Raw genomic sequence first — 23,389 nt, 5'->3', positions numbered from 1 at the left:
TCAGGAGACAGAGGTGGAACACTTTTTCCTACTTTTCTTGCTGATCCCAGTCCTTGCAATTGTACTGATCACATTCTCGGAAGGAATAAAGTCAGATCTTAACTACACAAATATAACCTTTTAAACATGTAAATATCAGTAAATACCTTAAATAACTTGGGCTATAAGGTAAAAATTTATATATAATGGGCATTTTAGTTCAAGAAGATGGAAAACGTTCTGTAGGTGGATGGCAGCACACCATGTGAACATACTTATTGCCCTGGAACTGGGCATTTAAAACCGTGAAAATGGGAAATTTTATATTATGTCTATTTTACCAAAATTTTTATAAAAGTTCCTATCAGAAGAAGCTGAGTGAAGGGTAGGTCAATGGGACCTCTCTATACTATCTCTGCAACTCTTCTTTAAACTTAACATTATTTGAAAGTAAAAAATTTTCAAAAAAATCATGCATACTTCTATTTAGTTAGAACAGTGTTTCTTGAAATATGGTCTCTGAGACCCTTCAGGGGGTCTGTGAGCTCACACCTATGTTCATAATAATGCCCTTTTCCCTCCCCTTCTGTCCTGAATGTAAAGAACATAACAAAATTGTTACAGTTTCAGACTCCACATTACAACTAACATTTAAGAAACTACCATTTTTCTAGTTTGGTATAGTATCAAAGGAAAAGATCCACAATTGTCTGAAAAAACCCGCTAAACTATGTTAATATTTTCCAGTTATATACATGCAACCAGATTTTCTTCGGACACTGTAGCCAAGACAACATATCACAATAGATTGAATGCAGAAGTAGATCTGAGAATCCAGATATCTTCTACATTAGAAGATATTTGGAAAATTATTAAATGATGCCACTCTTTTTTCAATTTTTTTTTGCTTTGGTAAATACTTTCCCAAAATTGATATGATAAAATGAATTTATTATTGTTATATTGTAAGAAGACAATAATTTTCAAAATTGTCGAAACTTTAGATATTATCAATATCAATAAATATAAATCATATAAACCAAAGCTTTTTGGGGTCTTGGATAAGATTTCCCAGAGTGTTAGGGGATCCTGAGCTGAAAACATTTGAGAATCAATGACTGAGAATATAGCGAAAATAAAAATGCTGCATACCGAATTTATGAGATATGCCCAAAGCTTTAAATACTCTTATTTCTTAAAAAGAAAGAAAGGAAGAAAGAAAGAGGAAAAAAGAAAACCAAAATAAAAATCTTAAAACAGGATTTTATGAATTAAATAAATATTTATTAAAACCCAAGATCTGTTCTCCAAAATAAAATATTTAATAAAGAAAAAACCCAATAAACCCAAATAAACAATTTTAGCACTAAAAAAGATACTACATCAAGGACACTTTAATTATAAGTGAATTCTATATGTAATTCTACACTACCACATTGGAAAGTCTCCTTGAAAAAGATAGATTTAAAAAATTACCAAACTAACTGGAGATGATCAAGGAAAACATGATAGACTAACAGACATAGAAAGATTTTTTAAAAGTTACAATAAGTAATTTCTTCCAAAAAGATTCTAGGGCCAGATGTTTTCTTCTTTTCTGAATTCCATCAAAAATCTAAATAAACTGACTATTATGTAAATCTTTCCAGAACATATAAAAATTGGAAGTCTATCCTGACCTATTCTTTAGGCAGCACAAAATGAAAGCTAGAGGCTAAGTCTCATGAATGTAGATTTTAAAAATTCTAAGGAAGGTACTAGGAAACTAAATTCAAGAGAAAGTTTAAAAATATCACCAAGCAAGATCAAGCAGAGTATACTTCAGGAATGCAGGATGATTTAATATAGGAAACTGTTAGGAAAATAATTTAAATAGATGCCAAAATGGCATCTAAAACTCATCCTGGTAAAAAAATAAACATTTACAAAATTAGAAACAGACTTTTTCAACCTGATACTGAGCATGGAGTCATACATTCATTTAAAATATTTATTGAGCAAACATCTATCTTTCTTGATAGTGAAAAACAGAGGCATTCACATTAAAATCAAAGACAGATTTGGGATGTCTGCTGTTACCTACTAATCACTGTTTTGAAGTTTTGGTAACTCTATCATAAAAAATAAATCAGAGGTATAATTATTGGTAAGGAAGAGACAATGTTATTATTTCTATATGATATATTATTAGAAAACCATGAGAATCAATTCAAACTATTCACAATTTATAAAAGTTCAACAAAGGGTCTAGAGACAGGTAAATGTAAGCAAGCTATAGCTTTTTTTTTTAAAACACATTGAGATTAACTTTGAAGATAAAATACAATCAGATTTCCTTCCCTATCATTATCATCATATCACCACAAAATATCATTAAGTACCAAAGACCAATCTTCACAAGAAAATTGATGGGTAAGGTCCAAGCTTTATGGACAGATATAAACTATTAGAATGCATGGAAATAATTCTGTATTCTTAGACTGAATGTTTTAATTCTATCTCTTCCTTCTAAGTTGGTTATAGAGTTAATGCGTTCTTGGCATGCCATAGGTTCAAATTCAAGCATCAGTTCCTTTGAGAGACAGACCACCTAATTCAGATAGCTCCCCCTCCTCCAGTCAGTTGCCCCTTCTCTTCTTTCCTGGCCTAATTTCCTTGCCATTTGACATGATTTTTTTGGTCCTTTTGTCTCCCCCACTAGAAGAAGAACCTAGGGGTGTCTTTGTACTCTGCGCTATTCCCAGTGCTCAGAACAGAGTCCAGCATACAGTAAGTGCTCAATTCATGTTTATTGAGTATCATGCAATCACATGAAAATACCAATAGGACAGAAGGAGGAGGAAAGGGAAGGGGGAAATACTCAGGAATGATAATGACCAAATTATATTGCTATATGGTGTATGAAAATGTAACAACAAGTCCACCAATATGTACAAGTATCATAATGCACCAATAAAAATATGGAAAAAAAGAAGAGGGAGCCTTGCCATGTAACATATTTAAACACATTTCACAGCTACAATAGTCAAAATATTCAGTGTGGTACAGAGATTATTTGGCAGATAAACAGAACAGAACAAATAGCCATGAAACAGACCTAGGCTAAGTATGAGGACTTAGCACATTGTAAACATTCCAGTGTTAAATAAATGAATTATTCAACAAACTGTTTAGAAAACTGACTGAATAATAGGGAGGAAATCTACATCCTCACTTATACTATACTTTAAGGTAGATGTTAAAAATGTTGAGTCTCCCACTCTGCCAAAAGAAAAAGAAAACGCTAGATACAAAATAGTTCATATTGTATTATTCCATTCATTTAAGTTTTCTAAAACTGATCATGGTGTAAACAATCAGAGGGTTGGGGGTTCTCCAGGGAATTGGCTGATGACTCTATTCAGATGTAAGGCTTTGGCACTAAACAGGTGTTTCTTTTTCACTTTTGCTTTGAGAGAAGGAATAAAGTTCTGTGGTAAAAAGCTTAAATAATTTATTGTTACTCAAGAAACTAGGTAGGTCCATAAATACCTTGGACTGAACCATGTTCCTACCAGGAGGGGTCTGGACTATAGGGGTCCCAAGGAGTCCCCTTCTGAGTAGCACTAAGGGTCCATACCCATGACTTCCACATGCTCACAGCAGAAATCCCATTGTTCTCTGGGTTTCCTAGGTGCAGCTGAACGTTATAAAGACCAACTCATTACAGAAAAGAAAGTCAGTATTTGTGATGAAAGCAGAACATCTGAAGCCCTCATTCCTCACCCAGACCTTCAATGCATGCATTGATCAACCACTGATTGCACCTACAAAAATCATGGTACCACCTTCCAAGAACTGCATTGGGGGACGCCAGACTTACTGAGTACAATCCAAATAGCTCTGATCTAGTTCATCATCAATCATAAATGCATGTGCCATAAAACTTTGATTGTACTATTGGCTTGATATGGTTTTTTGGGAAAAAAAAGTCTTTTGTTTTTGAAAGGTATTTATTGTCCAGACAAAATCTCAAAGCACAAATATTTGGATCAATAGACACATTATCCTGGACTAGTTTGTATAATAGCAACAATAAAAATTATAATAATAACATCTGATTCTCATTGAATAAGTATTTTTTCCAGTCACTATCCTATGTATTTACCATTTTTCTTATTTAGTCTTCCCAACAACCCTATGAGATGATTATTGTTGCCAATTCATTTTACAGATAAAATGATAAATGGATAAATGCCACTGCTTCAGACAGTAAGTAACTTGACTGAGGCCATGGAGACAGACATGCATGCTGAGCGTAGAACTCTTAACCAGCATGAGCCTGCTAGTCTTGAAATTTTGAGACTTTGTACTTTAGATCCTTTTGCCAGTGATACTGATAACCACTAGTTTTTCTTAAAATTCCACATTTGTCTTAGTCATGCCCAGTACTCTGCACTATTCCCAGTGCTCAGAATAGAGTCCATTTGGAAGAAATCTCAAGTCAGTTGATTAGATCCTTTTCTTTTGATGAACTAATTAAAAATGATTTTCAGGGTTAATATTAGTTTTCTTATAGCAATTCTAGAAACTTAGCCAATATGTGATTTGTTCTGCATAGTTTAAAACAGAGGAATGCAGGTTACAGCATCGATGCAGGTGAGAGTGGGTTCTGTGCTGCCTGCTGAGAACTGTTCTCAGAATCAGATCCTTCCTGGGGTGAGGGTCTGGACCCCATTAGCTCTGTTGGCCCCAGAACTTACCAACAAGGAAGGAAGGACTGGGCCAGGTTTCCAAAGTGCTGCTTCAGAAACAAGGAAAGGGTTTAGCTTTTCTCAAGTGCAGTGTGGATTTCCCTTTGTTTATTATCCTGCTCTCATGACTCTCTTTTTAAGTAGCACTGATTGCTTAAGCTCTCAACTCCTGAAGTTGATCATCTGTCTCTCCTTTTCTTAATTGTTCCAGATCATCTCAAGATGCCAAAAGCAGTTCATTATTCTACTTGGTGTTTTACATTCTTCTGTAAAAAGATGCTTAACCCATGTTTCCTGATTAAAATATGCATGCACACAAACTCTGTTTTGAATGAAGGTTGAGATTATTATTTGGAATTACTAAGCTCACTGATAACACCTGTATTTTGGCTTACTCGTTACTTGCCTAATGCAGATTCTTGGTATGGACCTGGCATTTCTGTAGCAGTTACTGGCCCTTCCCCACCTTTCCTAGTATTGCCCAACTGTCTTTGTAGCAGAGGCACAAACCTATCACAAGCCTCCTCCAGCCCCATGGCTTCAGTGGCTGACCACTGATCAGATTTAATCCAAAGGATATACTTTGGGATGAAAAGTATTCCACAGTCTGGCATCTGGCCACATCCTGTAGCCTCAGATGCTAAGGCCACCCTCACTTCATTTATAAGACACCAGGTTTAGAGCATGCCTCACATCCCCTTCTTCTCTACCTTGGCTCATGCCACTGCTTCAGACAGAAATGGTCTTTCTCCTACTTCTTTCTTATAAAAGCTGGCCTATCCTCTAAAAGGGGAGTTGACACTACAGCATGAAGGCCAACGAGCATCGGCCTTTCTTAGACATTCAGTTTTATTGGAACATGGCCGTGCCCAGGCATCCACATGTTATCTATGGCTGCATTCTCATTACACAGCAGAGTAGTGCAACAGAACTAAATAGCCCAATGTATCTACTATGTGGCCTTTGGAGAAACAGGTTGTCACCTCCTGAGCTGAGAGCCCAGTTTGCCACCTCACCTATGAGGCTTCTCAGATTACCCTGTTAGAAGTAATTTCTCCATTTTCTGACTTGCCTAGTGTTGGGTCAGGTCTCTTCCCAATGTTATTGAAAGATCCCCAGATGGACTGTAAATACTTTGCAGGGCAGGGACCTTGTACTGTTCAACTCCAGCTCTCTGCAATACATTGCACAGAGTAGGTGCTTATAATTGTCTATTGAAATGTTTAATTCTGTTGCATAAATGTCAATAAAAGAGCAATGTCATACTTAAAGAAAGCAAATCAGTTCCCAACTCAGATTACATAAAAACTAGATAATAAATGAAAAGATAAAGACTTTCAAGGAGGCAAATTTTGTCCCCAAAGCATAAAAAAATACAGGTATGATGGCAACACCACAAGGGAACTGAATGGGTAGAGCTATGTGAAAATATATTTTCCAAGGAAGGACATGAATATTCACTCAGTTCAGAGAGATGGAGTGGATCTTTCCTGTACTGACACTTACATGATTTCTATTCAAAGAATAGAGTCTGGTTTAGAGAAAGGGGAGAGTATAATGAGGAGATTCCAAAAATTATTCTTAGAGCTATTGATGCTAAAACAGTGGGAGAAGAGCTATAAAGGCAGAATCCGGTTAGAGTTCTGCTCAAGAGAAGAAGGGAGAAGTGTGCTCACTTCCTATCAGAAGGCAAGACCTGGGGAAGGGAGGGAATGGGAAGGCAAGACCTGGGGAAGGGAGGGAATGGGCTCTGAAGGCAGATCTTTGAGCTCCCACTTCTGAGGGAAGTGCACTGTCAGACACCAGGTGGAAAGTATGTAATGCAAAATTAAGTCCAAGAAGGTGAGGGAGGGCCAGGTGAGAGCAGTGGCCTTGGAGAGGCAGGTGGGCTGTCTCCGCTGCACAAAGACATCCTTGAGACTACTGTTTTCCTCAGATGTTTCTTCTCTTTCATGTAGTCAAATGTAGGTACTCAATGTCATTTAAACCTTAGATATCTCTTCTTTTGGCTTAATGTGTATTAATTCCCTAATGTCAGAAATCAATGATTTAACTCTTTGCAGAAAGCCAGACTTTGAGTCAGACAGGGAAGGCTTAAATGCTCCAAGCAGGTGAGGGAATGGATGGATTTAGAGACAGCGCTGGACTCATAGATCATGTGTTCTGAGCTATTATCCTAAGCCAGGTAGGAGCCCTGGGGGTGATCAGAGCCCTGCAGATGCAATGCTCTCTGAAGGTGCTGCTGCCTGCAGCAGGCTGGGAGACAGTGTTACTTTTTCTGTAAGGATGGAGGTGTCAAATCACTTCCATAAAATCCAAGAGTCAGCCCACTCAATGGGCTATTTCCTATATTTGAAGAAAGTGTCCCATTAGGTGTGGAAAAGCAGGTGTAGGTACTTTGCATATTTCTGAGACAGACAATACAAATGAAAGCAAAAAACAAAACAAACTAAATAAAACCCTACAGCTTAACATTTCCCCACAAAATAAATGCAAACACAAGCACAAACAGGCAAATACAGTCTTACACTTCCAGGGGAGCTAGGTGCTAACTGAAAAGCAGAACTCCCCCACCCCCTCCTGTTCATTGAAGTGACAATGAACAGGAGGGGGTGGGGGAGTTGATTTCACTTTGTTCCAGTATATCTGAGAGCTTTTCAAGGCAGTGCGACTGTGGAAGGAAAAAGAAAGCCCCTGTAAACAGATGTAAGGACATCAGAGCTCTCCTAAATCAAAGGGAAGTGCACTGTCAGACACCAGGTGGAAAGTATGTAATGCAAAATTAAGTCCAGGAGTGCTAAAACAAACAATAGCATCTTTCCAAATCACAGCAAGAGGGCATGGGCTCTTTGGCATGGGATCTTTGTTTTGCAAAGCCTGGGTTTTGGATAGGATTCATAAAAGCTTGTGCTGAAGGAAAGGCCAGAGATGAGTCCAAATTAAAAACAAATTCTCAAGATCACCTTTCTCGTCTGCCAGTGTTGATGAGGAACATCCCGAAGTCAGACCATCCCTTTGAGTTGTTTGCAGTTTTCCTTGTCTTCTGAGGCTGTCGTGACCCGTGGCAGGTAATCAGGAGGGTCAAAAAGCCTATCTCAGTTATCTTGTCGTGGATTCTGAAAGCAGAGCCCTAGCGCTTGCCATGTCACCTGATTAAATAATCTTTCAAGAACCCATCTGAAGTGCTGAGGAGGATGCAGAGAAAGTGGAATTCTAGGGGGAGGTAAAATGGTGCATCCATCATTTAACTGGGGAAAAAAGTTTGGATGCTCCTCAAGAAGTTAAATATAGAATTAACATGTGGCCTAGAAAGTCTACTTCTAGGTATATGCCCCAGAGAACTGAAAGCAGTGGATTCAAATAGGAGTTGGACACAAAGTTCATAACACCATTATTCACAACAGCCAAAAGAGAGAAAGAGCCCAAGTGTCCATCAACAGATGAACAGATAAACAAAATGTGGTGTGTACATAAAAAGGATACAATTCTGATATACGTCACAATGTGGCTGCATCTTGAAAACATTATGCTGTGTAAAGTAAGCCAGAAATCAAAGGCCCAGTATGTGATTCCACCTGCATGAGGTTCCTAGAATAGGCACACTCATGGAAAAGCAGAATGGAGGCTGTTGCAGGGCTTGGAGGAGGGAGGAATGGGGAGTCATTACTTACTGGGTACAACTTTTGGGATGACATAAAAGGTCTGGAAATGTATATATAAATTGATATTTGCATAACATTGAGAAGGTACCTAATGCCACTGAATTAGCATATAAAATAATTAAAATGGTTAATTTTATGTTTATATATATTTTATGCAATAGAAATAGTGAAACCACAGGATTTTTTTCATTTCTCCAAAATGTTCTATTTTTTTTAAGAGCTGGATATTCTTTTAGAAGCAGTTCTAGAAGAAGTCTGTTGAGAAAGTGAAAGTCTGGTGACCAGGACATAAAACTATGGTGGGTCAGCCCCAAAGGTGGGACCCATGGTTTCAATCAAGTGTGAGGGAATGGTGAGGGGAGGGACAGAGCTGGGTGTAGAAGCAAGAAGACTATAACAGCCTTGCAGGGCGTGTCTTTCTTCTAAAATGGAGGAGGAGAACAAGGACACCTGGCTTCATTTTCCTTGCTAAAGGCCATGGTAACACATGTAGAATGTAGGTCTTGAGCAAGGCCTACACTTGGGTGAAGTTCGGTCTCCACTGTCCACAAACCGTTGGTTATACACAGGTCCCTCATTCATGTTGGCTTGATGTCCTCACCTATAAGACACAAGTGTCAGCACTGGTTCCCACCTTGTATAAATGTTGTTAGGACTAAATGAGGCTGTGGAACCAGGATTCCAACAGTATAGCACAAAATAACATGCATGGGGTCTCAGGACCACAGTGGGCTGAGAGTGTCCTAGCAGAGACCATGAAGATAGGCCACACACAGCCCGCATGGGCCTCAGGAAAGCTAGCACTGCCTTTATCTCCAAATCCTCAATATTCAGTAAATTTCCTAGCTTATGGTGGGTCCTTGAGAGAAGGGATGTCCAAGGCTGGCCTGCTTGTCTTCAAAGAGTGCTCAGCCTCACTGGGAAAAGCACAAACTTACAAACAGATAAGGTGCAATAAAATATGGTAAGTGCCAAACTGGGGATAGGATCAAAGTCTTATAAGTCTAAAGAAAAACTTTCTTTGCTTTTCCTTTTTTCCTTTGATTCTTCTGCCATGTATTAAGAAAACAAGAAAGACTCCAAATGCCAGAAGGGCAGGCTATGGAAAACATTTGAGGCTGGAGCTTCTGTTGCTGGGGCTGTTTCCCAGCTGCTGAGAGATAGAAACCTAGAGGTCCCAGCCAATCCATTGAGTGAAATCTTGAAAGTAAACTGAAAGAGGGATCTTGGATTGGAAAATAAGAATTCAGAATGACTGGATGGATACAAACTTAATGGTAGATAACTAATCATTCCAACAGCACCTTCGATATTTATTATAATTTTAAATTCTAATTTGTTATATATGACAGCAGAATGCATTACAATTCATATTACACATATAGAGCACAATTTTTCATGTCTCTTGAATATATACAAACTATATTCACACCATTTGTGTTTTATTATCATTTTTAAACCCCATTCTGAAATAAGTACACATAAGGCTTCAGCACCAAAAGTGATCTTAGATGACCACATAGGCCAGGGTTTCTTGACTCAGCACTATTGATGTTTGGGGCTGTCCTATGCATTGCAGGATGTTTAGCAGCACTCCTGGCCTCTATCCCCTAGATGCCAGTAGCACCTGCTGTTCCCCAGTTAGAACAATCAAAATTGCCTCCAGCCATTACTCAATGTAATGGGGGGTGCAAAATAACCCCCAGATGAGACCCAGTGACATAAGGAAATGGTCTTCAACTCTGAAAGAATATTGGAATGACCTGAGAGATTAAACCGTCCTGACACCCAGGCTGTGCCCCACACCAAATGAATATGCAGGTGACATTCAGGTACTGATATATTTCAAACATGCCTCAAATATCATACCTCCTGTGATTCCAATAGGAAGCCAGGGTCTAGGGAGATAGGGGTACTATAAGTTATGAGAGGCTACGTGTTTACACGATTAAAGTTCTATGAAATTATAATTGTTTTCTGATCATACCTATGAGATTACTGAGTCTCAGGAAGGTTAAGGAACTTGTTCAAAAGAGAATCCCATCTGTTGATGGCAGTTCTGCAAAGGTCAATTTCAAAGGCCAAGAACTGGAGGCAGATAGATGCAAGAGCAGAGAAATGCCTCTCAAAGCCCTGCTGCAGTCTGAAGTGAAAGGGAAAACACTTCGCCATACAGTTATACCCCAGAGGAGCATTTTCTGATTGAAACAAGGTCAGCCCAAGAGAGACACCAAACAAGCAACTACTTTTGTTTCCTTTTTGTTCTGTGGGAAGAAGAAACTCCTCCTAGACAGACACAGGGTGCAGAAGCCACCAGGACGCTCAACTAGAGCAATGAAGTTGAATCAGGTGGCTTTTATGTCTGAGAAGAAAGTGTACTCTTTTACACCTGAGCTGCCATAATCCTGGATGCTTCTCGCACTAGGATAGCAGAAGGGCTGTCTTCTATTTAGCCACCACATGCTAGGCCAATTTGTGTTTGTTATCTTATTGAATCCTCACATCTCTTTAGGAGATGGTGGCTTTGCGTCTGCTTGCCTGTCTGCCCCTTGCCTATGCACACTGGGAGGAAACCTGCCACAGCCTGCTCCATTGGAGGAAAGGCCTGTTGCAAAAACAGATGAAGGTACCTGTGGAGGAAACTCAGTGTATTGATCTAAGCAACACTCATTAATTTCATACATATCAACTGACAACTAAAGATCAATCATCAGATATTCAGGAGAAAACAAAAGCTTTCAATAAAAATACGTAAAAAGCTAGTAATAGAAAGGAAATTCCTTGCTTTGATAAAGGCATCCATCAGAGACCTAAGCAAACATCTGTTAGAAGCATTCTCAATGTCAGAAACCAGATAAGGAAGTCAATTATGATAATTATTACAAAGATGTTTTGAGTCTTAGTTTCTAAGTGCAACAAGGCAAGAAAGAAAGTAGAAGCAGAATAATAAGAGGAAGATAACGATACTATTATTTATAGATGTCATGATTGGCCACTTAAAATCTCTTAGTCAAACAACTAAAAATCTAAAAGAAGTATTAAAAGAGCCTAGAAGAGCATTCAGATAGAAAATAAATATATAAAAGAAACTGATTTCACATACACCCACATGACTAATTGAAAATATAGTGGAAATTAAGATGTCGTATACCATATTAAGCAAAAACTATAAAATCCATAGGAGCAAACCTAATAAAACAGATGCAAAGTTTAGATGAAGAAACTTTATTAAAGAACACATGATAGGAGACATACTATTCCCCATTTCAAATTAATCCATATGTTTACTGCAATCCCAATCAAAATCTCAACAGAATCTTTATGGATTCTGATAAGATGATTTTAAAGTATATTTAGAAACAAATCTTTGAGAAATTTTCAGAAAAGAATGAAGTATTGGGCAGGGGTTGTGACTTAGTGATAGAGAGCTTGCCTAGCCTGTGTGAGGTACTGGGTTCTATCCTCAGCACCATATAAAAAAAAACATATAAAATAAAGGTATTGTGTCCATCTACAACAACAAAAAAGTTTTAAAAAACAAAAAATATTTGGATAGAGAATTAAAGAGGGATCAGAGAACTGATCTACAAAAGAATAAGACATATTACAAACTATAATAATGCAAACAATATAGTACTAAAGCAGAGGAGACAAATGAGCATACACTGACAGTCCACTAGTGTATCTAATTATATTTTGATTTAATATGTGGTAGAGATGGCATTTCAAATTAGTAGGAGAAATTTAATAAATGGCGTTGTGACAACTATCTATTTGGAAAAAGAAATTTGGATTTCTACCTCACACCATACACAAAAATTGATTCCAGATGCATTATATATTTAAATACAAAAATACAACCATAAAGGTAATAGAATACTACTTAGAGAATAATTTTATGATGTTGGAGGTAGGTAGGTATTCCTAAGTAATATAAAACCTATAAGCCATAAAAAATGATTGACAGACTTGACTACATAAAGATTAAAAATTTTCAGTAACACAAGACAAAGACTATAATACTTTCAATAGATATAAGCAGAAAGTGATTACTCATAGCATATCTAAGTTCTTAAAACTAGTAAGGAAACTACAAACAACTTAAAAATGGCAAACTCAAATTATATTGTTATATCATGTACAAGTATGGGATGTAACGACTCCCACCATTATGTTCAACTATAATGCACCAACAAAAATATGAAAAAAATAAATTCTGAAAGCAACAAAATGGCAAGCTCATAGGAGTACAAAGAATGATGAAAGTCCATCAGAAAAATGCAAATAGAAAGAATTTACAGATTGAACAACTAATAATAAAAATTTTAAAAAAAGAATTTACAGAGCTGGAAACTCAGCACATTCATGTTGAGTGTTGGTAAGGGTGTGGAGCAAGGGCTCTTTTATATAATTTTGGTGGGAATGTAAATTGGTACAACTACTTTGGAAAGGAATTTTGCTTTAGCTTTCAGAATTTTGTGTGCCATTTGACCTGCAAATTCTACTTCTAGGAATCTATCCTACAGAAATATTTATGTAAGTATGAAAGGATATACGTATTAAGATATTTATGGAAGCATTTCGTGTTAGAGAACCTTTCTTTAACTTTTCTTCTCCAAGAACTCACTGTTTCTTCCAGAAACAACTTTTCCAGTTATTTACCTTGGGTTTTCTTGTTCATTCTATAGGCTTTAAAAAAATGTCTAATGACCCTTAGTTGTTCATTCATGCTATTTTCAGTTATCCACTGATATGTAAGACAAGAACCCTGAGAAGGCTGCCTGAGAACTTCCCCCACCATTATTAGACCTTATTAGCAGGCCAAGTTCCAGAGAGTGAGGAAATGGGGTCCCAGTCGTAACGGCTCCTTTTTCTAATTCCAGAACCAATACTGACATCTGTACTTGGAGCATTAACTCCTCACCCATGCCCTACTTCCTTCAGTCTCTTGATGAGGAGGTAAATGCCACATTCTGAATATGTGTGTGTGTGTGTGTGTGTGTGTGTGTGTGTGAGAGAGAGAGAGAGTGTGTGATTTTGTGTGTGTGTGTGTGTGTGTGCCTGTCCCATCTTTAGTTTTTTTCAGAAGAAATCAAAGTTTGATATGGCTTAATTGCTTCAGCTTATGAATCCTTCCACATTACCTCCTTCCTCCCAGGCTCAGTGGCTCCTAAGCTCTGTCCCACAGGTCCCGCCTCAGCACAATGCCCTCTGCTCACTGACCCTGTGATGCCACTGCCCTGTCCTGTTAATGAACCTTTGTCCATCTACCTTCTGAATTTCAGAAATTTGTTACAATCATTTGTGCATAGATGCCGCCTTTCTGGGCAGCCTGCTGATTATAGGTTATATATCTCTATATTTTTTTTCCTTTAGTCTTATTTTGATGGAATCTTGGGAGAAGGGGAAGAAAACCTCATGTGTTCAGCCTGCCATCTTGAGTCCCAAACTAAAATATTTTCGCAATATTAGAAAACTGAAGACAATCTAAACATTCCCCAATAGAGAAGAACCTAAATACATTATATTACATTTTCTATATGGAATACTCTGCACTCAAAAACAAAACAACAACAACAATGAATCAGCTTTATATGTATTGATATGAAAAGATACCCAAGATATCAATGTAGCAATTTTAAAAAGTAGGTATAATAATATCAACTTTAGAAAATATATATTTTCATTTGTATCAAGGGCTGGATAAGACACACTGAGCTGCTAACAGTAGCTATTTACCTTTGTCTTTACAGTTGAGGACAGAGAACAAGTGTAGGATTCCCAGCAAGAGGGATTTTATCTTTTTGCTCTAGATTGGCTGTATCATTTGAAAATTTAACAACACACATGAAAAAAATTTCTTGGGATGAATCGTCAAACAGACTTAAGACACCACATTATTTAAACCTTGTAATCTTTCCCCATATAGAAAGCTGCTCACCTAATAAAGTTTGAAAATAATAGGTGATCCATGATACTTCTTCCTTTTAAAATGCTGAACATTTTTATTGTTTAAAAATTTTATGAGAACAGGCTTAAAAGTAAATGTATTGTCAATTTATTTTTAAAAGCTTACAGACCTTCAAAAATTCCTTCCAAGTCTACAACTTTATGACAATGTAACATGTTGGCAGGTGGTAATGTTCTGAATAATCAATTTCTGCTTGGTATGCTTTCATGTCTGATTTCTTAACTGTTACATAATGACATTAGTAAACTGAACTGACTGAACTATGTCAAACTTGGATAGTTCAGCTAAAATAATTTTAAAACATCTTATTAAGGAAGAAAAAAGTAATATAAACTGTCAATCATTTAAATAATCAGATTCAACTTTTCCCCCCAAATAGCAGGATTGAGAATAATTCACAGAGGGAGAATTCATAGCTTAATAACAGAAAAAGAGAGTTCTAGAATCCAGAACTCATTAAACAGTCTGAATTTTGGAGGATGTAAACAAATTCAAATAAACACAGAATTTTGAAGCTCAAATGAGATGATTAAACATTCTATCTCCTAAAATGTGCATGCCACTAAATGCCAGATTTGCTCAGAGAAAACAGTAACATCGTGACATAGTGAGCTGACCACCTCCCCCAGCTCTGCATGGCCAGTCCTCCTATAACAGGGCAAGGACCAGAATCTGAGGCTGGCAGGTCTGATTTTGTTGGCCAAACTCAAAGTAAAGTTTAATGTGCCATTGCTATTAACATATAAGCCAAGATCTCTGATGTACATGCCTCCTTCTATTTTGTTTTTGATTTTTAAATTTCAGTTTTCATACCCAAACTCCATAATTGTAACTTTAGTAACTCCAAATTCTTTTTTAATCAAGCAAAGTAAACAATGTTCAGTTTGAAAAGGCAGAAGATACACCTGAAATTGCTTTGGAGACTAAAGTATCACATATATATATATATATATATATATATATATATATATATATATATATTGAAGATATATATATCTTCAATATGGTGTATGGTATCTGCACTTGAGTACTATCATTATCCATATGAGTAGGGTAAGTTATTTAAATGTTGAAAACTTTAGAAATCTTTTAAAAATGAGATGATTATACCTATATCTCTAGCACTAAAAATACAAGATACAAGTCGGACTGTTTTTATGGGAATCTATTTTCTATTGCTATCAAGTTTAGGGATTCAGTCACTAAAGAATATCAGCTAGTTCACAAGGAAAGTTTGAATGCTTTTACAAATAACTAAAGACAATTCTGGAAAACAACAGGGAAACTGAAAAAACTTGTTAAAAGTTGTGCAATTTTTAAAAGTGACAATATAAAATTTGAACAATTAATATCCTTTAGATTGCCTATTCTATAGAATAAACTTATTCACATGGATGAGACAATGTTGTGTATGAAGTCAAATTTTACAGAAAATGCAATTTGCAGGTGCATCCAGGTGATGTAAGTTCAACAGAGCCTCCTGGGTGACATGGTGTTAGAATGGAAGCTCCATTCGTCACCCCGGAGTCTCCTTTCTCTACAGTCTGCCTGCTGTTTCCGCTCTCTCCTAGCCCATGTGGCATCCTGTACGGCTGTCATGGACACTATGGCTTTCTTGTGCATCCCACTGGTCTAAAGGCATGGAAAGTTCAACCTGACTTCCTGAATCACCCTCCCATTCCTCTTGTTACTTCCATTCTCTCTTTTTCTCTTCTTCATCTCTTTTATGGGGAGAGGGAATTTTTATTCCGTGAAGTTTTGACGTCCTGACAGGGGCTGAGACTAAAGAAAGGCAGTGCCAACTGCTTAACAAGCATCAGGGGCTCTGTTGAGCATCTGTTATCCTACTGATTCCCACGACTGCTAATGAGGTTGAGATTCTGATTCCCATACTCCAGATGGAAACACCAAGGCCCCGAGAGCTGTTTCCGTTCAGGCACCTAGTGGATAGTCACTCAGAATATCTATTTTGTCTTCAAGTATACTACCAGAAAAGTGCTTAAGGAATAGGAGTAAGTACAGCCAGGGAAAATATGCTATCACACACAAAGCTAATCAAAAGCGGCATTGTTTGTGGGAGCATTTGAATACAATCACACTTCAAATCATCCCAGGAAGGACAATTTCCGTTCTAGGAGGCAGGATGTTTACTGAGATATGATCTCATAAAAAAAAAGTACAAACGAAATGAGTATTTTTTTTCTCTTGCTATTAAAAATAACATATGAACCACTCACTGGGAAACTAGGCATTCTGCCATTTTGGTGGCTCCTGGATTTGCCAGAGCAAATATAACAGTTTTCTGCTTTAATTGGGTTTGTCTCAGAGACACATCTGCCATCCTTCCTCCTCCAGCCAATAAAATCAAGTGGAGTTAGCCTACATTTGGCTGGGCGGGGAAGGAAGAGCTGCAGAATAAGGTGGAGGTCCTGGGTCTGGAATTATCTTCTGGGGTGATCCTGGTACTTGAAAGTTGAAAAATTAATGGTCTTTCAATGGATGCAATCAATATTGTATGCCCAATAGTGTACCAGGGGAACTGAGGGTCTGAAACTGCTCTTGGGTGTTATCTTCTAGACTACCCTACCTGGACTACTTGGGTTCGAATCCCAGCTCCACCTCTTTCTGGCTGTGTGAGCTTGGCAAGTTACAATAACCTACCTGTGTGTATTTCCTTATCTGTAAAATGGGGCTGGGAAGAGATCCTATGTCCTAGGGATGTTGAGAGGGTTCAAGATTTTATACACGAAAAGCTTTAAGAATATTGCCTGGCACATAGTTTGTGTTAGATAAATTTCTAATCAATGAATAATCAAAAATAAAAAATATTGCTCTTCACTTAATGACTTTAAAAATGGCTTCCTTATATTATCTCTTTAACTGATTTGTACATGCTTATACAAATTGGAAATCAGCAAAATCAAATTCTTATGACTGGTTTGTACCAGTTGGAATGTAAATGGCCTGGAAACCCGGAAATAAATATCAATGAAGATCTCCTTTGGCAGGAGAGTAGATTAAAAACAGCCTTCCGATATTGATGATTTTGCTCAACATGATTGCTTAAGGGTTCTACAGCTGTCTGGAAGATACACATACCACTAATGGCCCGTGAAGCCAAAAGAAAGAAAAGAAGGACATCAGCTTTAGACCTCCAGAATCTTCAGCTGCCTCTGGCCACCTCACTCCCCAACAGAATGAAGACCAGCAGACCTACTTGTTCTATAAAGAGACCTTCCCATCTCAGAGGGTCAATGTAGTCTGTTATCCACTTCATCATCATGTTTCTCTCAGGCGGAACAACGGCTGGTTTAAATGTATCTATGTCCTACATTTAGTTGCAAGAAGGATTTTCCCTCTCTTTCTCATTTAGGGGCAGGCCAGGTGGTACTTAGGGGTTCCCCAGAGGAACTTTCTAAATGTCCCAAGGCCTCTGGATACCACCATGTCCATCTCACAACCCTGGAAGGAAAATTTCAACCTGCAGCGACAGATGATTTCCTCTGGAAAAAGACCAAGCTTACCCAAGTAGTTGTTGCTCTTGTGCATCTCGGTGATGTTGATTTTTGTGGCTCCTTGGGGAATCTCCACAACGCGGTGGTATCCCAGGCTGGTAAGGGCATGCTTAAACACCCCGGACACCACCTGACAGCCCGTGTTATCGCCTCCACATACCCCGCATTTGTCCACGACTTTATCGGAGCCTAGGTAGTCGTCACAGCCAATGCTCTGCAAAGAGGTAAGACAAAAGAGATTCTTGTAGCATGTACCAGAAGCACCCAGAAGACCGAAGGGAGAGGGACAACTGAAGATCTACTGGCAGGACTCAAACTGACATTCCTACTGCCCTTGCACTGGCAGATAAGTGAGTTCATGCTTGCTGTCACTCAACAGATATTCACAGAGCACCTACTCTGGGCAAAAACTGTCTTTTTTTTGCTATTTTGGAAATATACATTCCAAGGGCAGGGTGAGAGCCGCAGACAATAAAGAAGTAAATAAAACAGTACATTTAGTGGTGGTAAGTGATCAGGAGAAAAATAACACAAGGGAAAAGAATAGAGAAGAGATAGGGGCTAGAACTCTATTTTTTACAGGTTGGACAGTGAAGTTGTTCTGTAAATCTTTACTGGACTATGGGAGGGCCAAGGATGCTCCATGCTGTGCATTTCAAATGAAGATTTTTTTTGGAACCTTTTTTTTTAAAGTACCACACTTAAAATTGAGGCTGGCCTCCAAATCTTCTGTTCCAAATTATAGACACTACAAGTACATAGCAAAGTATCCCACCCCAAAGTCGTGTTCCCTGACCCAGTTTCTTAGGAAATTAAATAGTCTGAGATCTGAATCTTTACTGATAACTGACTCTGGAGAGTCAAGCAGCAGGAATTTTGCTTGATTACCCCAAAGTGCTTTTCCTGGAGCAAAAGGCCAGAAACACCAACAAAAAAAATGGTAAGCTTCCAAATAATGGAGTGCTCTTTGTACAATTAGTCTTATTTAAAGGAACTCTGTCTTTCCTGAATTATCTCCCCAAAGAATTTCCATTACTCATTTAAGATCTTTTGGCTTTTTCCACTCCCACCCCCATGTTCCTGTTGGGAAAATTTTATTTTGCATTAAAAAAAATCAAATTTTGAAACAGAATGGAATAATCTTCATAAAATCTTTCTCTATTTCTGGAGCTCATTCCATAAGGCTCTCGATCATGTTTCCCAAACCTCAAATTGGGACTCATGGTCTGAGCAAAGAATTCTGTCACATTTCCATGGGAAGTAAGCAGACTGTAGTTTCGATGGTGAAATATTGGGATTACAAAATTATTCACTGAGTTGTGGGGATACAGAAAGATGCTTGAAATTAGAATGTTATTCTAAAACTTGAGACATATGTTTGCTGACTCACAGGTTTGTCTTGGTTCTTGAATTCTAAGAGTGATCATCAGACCATTCTGAGGGACAACGTGATCATCAAACTATCCACAGCACACTTTAGACTTGGTTAAACAACACTGGATCTGTTTATGTGGGTCCTACAGGTCAAATCCTGTAGGCAGGGTCAAATCAAAAGGGGTTCATTCATTCTTGCCCCTCTAATTTCATGTTTGATTGACATCTTTCTGCAGGCACTGTATTCTGCATTATTGCTTCCATATTCCTATGTGCACATCAATCCATCAATAATAACTGGTCTTGCTTCACAAATAGCCTCTCTGTAAAGCATTATTTCTGACAATAATAGAATATCATCTCAATATGTTCATCCACACCCAATTAGCCTTTCAAAATGCCATATTTGCTATATATTTCTCCTCCCTCAAATATTTCTTGCCCCTGCCCCATGAACATTTTAACATGAAAATAAGGAAAATGTCTTCCGTGCATGATTTCTATACCCCCATTGCCTTGGTTTCTCCCTTGCTTTGAAACAAAGAAATGCACCACCAATAGGGGTTTGGGAAAATAGAACCCATGCTGCTAAAGCAAGATTCTAACTTATTTAAGGAGTCTGCTCTCACTGTGACAGGAGAGCTGATCAGCACTCATTTTTACACTGTATGATTGCATCTCACCCTCCTCCCTTTTCCAATTTCTGTTTCATTCCTGCTAACCCTAGGCCCAATATGTCCCAGCCTGAGCTCATTATCATGGGTCATGCGTGCAAGGCAGAGAAATCAAGAGCAAAGAAAGCTCACAGAATGACAAGGGTAACGGGTAGGGATGCTGGGAGGAATGGAACGAGGCTGAAGAATTCAGCTGAATTTAAGAATCTTGTTTGCCAGGGTGAAGAATTAGAATCTTATCCTATGGAACCAACCACTGGATGTCTGAAGAAAGGGAGGGCCATGCTTAGACCGGTTTACAGATTATAACTTTGGCTGCAGTGTGGAGGGGGTCCATCCTAATGGAGGTGGTGGTGGTGGTGGTAAGTAGGCAGTTGAGTGAATCTCTTTTGTCAATGGGGTGTAGAGGATATTTCACAAATGAACAAGAGTCACCAAAGCTGAAACAGATTATCACATCAACCCTTGGCCCCAGTTCAGTTAGAATGGGATCATCACAAGGAAATCACACAAACTTGCATCACTTTAGACAACCACAGACACAGACACAGACAAAATGTTAGTTGATCCTTATGAATCAGATATTACATTCAAATACTGTGCAGAGTCTGATGGACACTGCACCAGATCTGCTATACCTCATGGTCACTCTGGATGAATCTAGACATGGGGACAGAGGGTTGTAGTAACTTTCCCTACTCAATGTCCCTGTATCCTGGAAGTTGACTTCAGGAAAAGGTGTGGCCCCACAAGTGATGCCAAAATTTAACAGTGACAATCTGTCTCCTCAGTCCCATCCTGGACTCTGATAACCCACAGCTTGCTTCTCAAAACAGAAGTTGGATGAGGGGTATGCAAACCTTCCCTGAAGTGTGGAAATACTCTTTGAGTGTTCTAATGGCTGCCAAGGTCTCTGAGAGACCAAGTTACTATGAACTTACAAAATACCCACATCCACTCCACAAAGCAGAAAGCACAACCCTAGAATGACAACTTGGAAGATGGTATGTTTTTAAGACCTTTATTTTTTAGCTGAGGCCACCGGCAAATTACACATGTGACAATTATCCCTTCACATAGGGCTGTTATAAGGATCAAATGAAGAATTCAATCCGATATAATTGGACATGATTTGGATTGGCTGAGAAAATTACCTTTGGGCTGAATGACCAGAAAGACCAACCATGACAAGATCTAAACACACAAGTGTATTTTATTTGAGTGACTACATGAGGCCAGCAATCTGGGGACTCTCAACCTGAATCAGACACAAATCCTGCCTTGGGGAATTTGAGCCTAATAGGCAATTAGATAGATACATAGATAATCACAAGCCATCAGGCACCAACCACTCTCTGCATCCTCTATGCCATGCTGGTGGAAGATCAGATCTCCTTTAGAAAGTTATTTATGAGTCACTGAGTACACATAGTCGGGAGGAGTTGCAATATCTCAGCCTAAATTAGGGGAATGGGGATGGAAGGAGAAGGTTTGAGAGAAGTTTGGGGAACACAGTGAAGAGGCTTTGGTGACCCATGGGTCAGGAGAGAAGGAAGGGAGCCTGACCCTTCCTCTTCCCCTCCCCATCCCCTCAACATCACCATGTCTAATGCTCACAGGGTCTTAACTATATATTCCAAGGACCTCTAAACATCTGTCTTTCTAATTTAATCTTAAAAGCAGTCTTGAGAGGCTGAAAACTATAAGGAACTAAGACTTAAGAGAGAGGTTAGGTACCTTGCCCATGGCCATGCTGCTAGGAAAGGGGGAGTCTGGATTTGAACTCAGGTCCCAAACCAGAGTCCACACTTTTAGCCATTATGTGAAGACTGGAGGTCAGAGAATCAGTGGTCACACTGAGGGTTCTAACTTTGTGGAAGGAGCAGATGGTGGCAGTGACCTAGGTGTAGAAAACAAGTTCAATGAGCACTGGGAAGAGCTTGGCCCAGAAGTGACTCTGTCACCACCTCTTCTAGTCTTGGAAAGGACCCACCACATCATGCATCTCTCCCATTTTGGCTGTTTTAATATTATACTCTATGCATAGTAAGTGAGTAAATATTTTAGCCCATCTTCCTGTTACATTAATTTCTTATTTAACTTAATGGCATTGTCTAAAGGATGTACACCATTGACATCAGTATTATACCATTAACTCAAAATTGGAGCTTATTTGGATTTTTCCAATTTTTATATGCATTTATTTGGGCATTATCACATGCCTAGATCATATGCTATGTTGTTTTCTTTAAAGCAGCTGATGTTCTCTTCTAGAACACTGCTATGTAATTGATAAGTGCAGCTGATGTCATTTAGCAGGGAAAGCAATTTAAAATGATGGAAAGAACGATGGGCCAGGAACCAGGAAGGCTGGGTGTAGTCCTGTCCCAGTGCCTGACTTGCCATGTGATGCTCTATGGGTCACTTCCCTCTGGGGTGCTGAAAACAGTTCCACCACACTCCAGATATTTCCAGGCACAATATTCAAAATTGAATCTGTCCTGAATTTTGGTTTGTGTTTCAGAAGACTGATCAACTAGCCTCTGATGTAGGTGACTTATTAATGGTGACCTATTTTCAAATTCTTTCAGGGGCACCACCAAAGCGTCTTCAATAGGTACTAAAGTTTGGCACCAGAGTCTTCCAGACCCAGGTTGTTGTACTGGCTCTTGTAAGTGCTGTCTCTTTGGGCAAGTCAATGAGATTATCTGAGCCTCTACTTTTTAAAAAAATGTGACTGGGGATGGTGTACTATCTACCTGTTCAGACTGTTGGAAGGATCAAATGAGGCAAACATGGAAGAGCAGAAAGCTTCAGTATGGTGGCTTCTCAGAGAATGCTGGGTTTAGTTATCATTATCTTCATAGATCTGATTTTTTCTGGGATATAGCCACTTTTAAGTAAATATCATTATCATGAAATCACTGTGCCTGCCTCTATTTGCATAGCATTTTCTATTACTTCTCAGTCAGAAAAATTCTTTTTCACTTGGATAAATTGAGAAAATTCTGAAGATAAAATAAAAAAAAAAAGAAAAAAAGTCATGGTTGACTACTAAGGCAAGAACTTTATGCTCTTCCTGTTTCAATAGTACTGAGAAAAGCCAGAGAGAACGCTGTTCCCTGATCTACCTCATTTGATGTTTTTTGCTCACCATGTATTTTAGTTCTGAAGAGGCATTTCTTGCTGTTGCAAAGGGATTGGACAAATATCAGACATCTTTAGTGTTTTTCCTGTGATTTTTTTTTTTTTTGCACTAAGTTGTAGGAAATTTTTACATGTTGCAAGCTATCATAGGAGAAATTACTTAAGAATCACTCCCAATTGTGTGCCAAAATTAACCTAAATGAAATTTCCTGAGGGAAATGAGTAATCTGGATGACATATTTGGTGGTGAATTTCACAGGGAGGAGGCCTCTGTCCATCATGATAGGCAGGCTGGTGCCAGGCAGATAGTGGAGGTCCGATTCCCTAATGGGAA

The 23,389-nt window shown here is 38.4% G+C and overlaps 1 protein-coding gene across 1 annotated transcript in view; it reads right to left on the bottom strand.

The window, feature by feature from the left end:
* Positions 1–23,389, bottom strand: part of Thsd4 (thrombospondin type 1 domain containing 4) — a 223,060-nt gene that overhangs the window by 98,107 nt on the left and 101,564 nt on the right. Inside the window, exon 2 of the mRNA XM_027926033.2 lies at positions 17,870–18,074. Within this exon, the coding sequence (XP_027781834.2) occupies positions 17,870–18,074 (205 nt within the window). The remainder of the gene's footprint in view (positions 1–17,869; positions 18,075–23,389) is intronic.

Source organism: Marmota flaviventris, chromosome 2 (genome assembly GCF_047511675.1).
Source record: "Marmota flaviventris isolate mMarFla1 chromosome 2, mMarFla1.hap1, whole genome shotgun sequence".
NCBI lineage: Eukaryota > Metazoa > Chordata > Mammalia > Rodentia > Sciuridae > Marmota > Marmota flaviventris.
The sequence above is the reverse complement of the archived record's forward strand: the minus strand, read 5'-3'. Positions and strand labels throughout refer to the sequence as shown.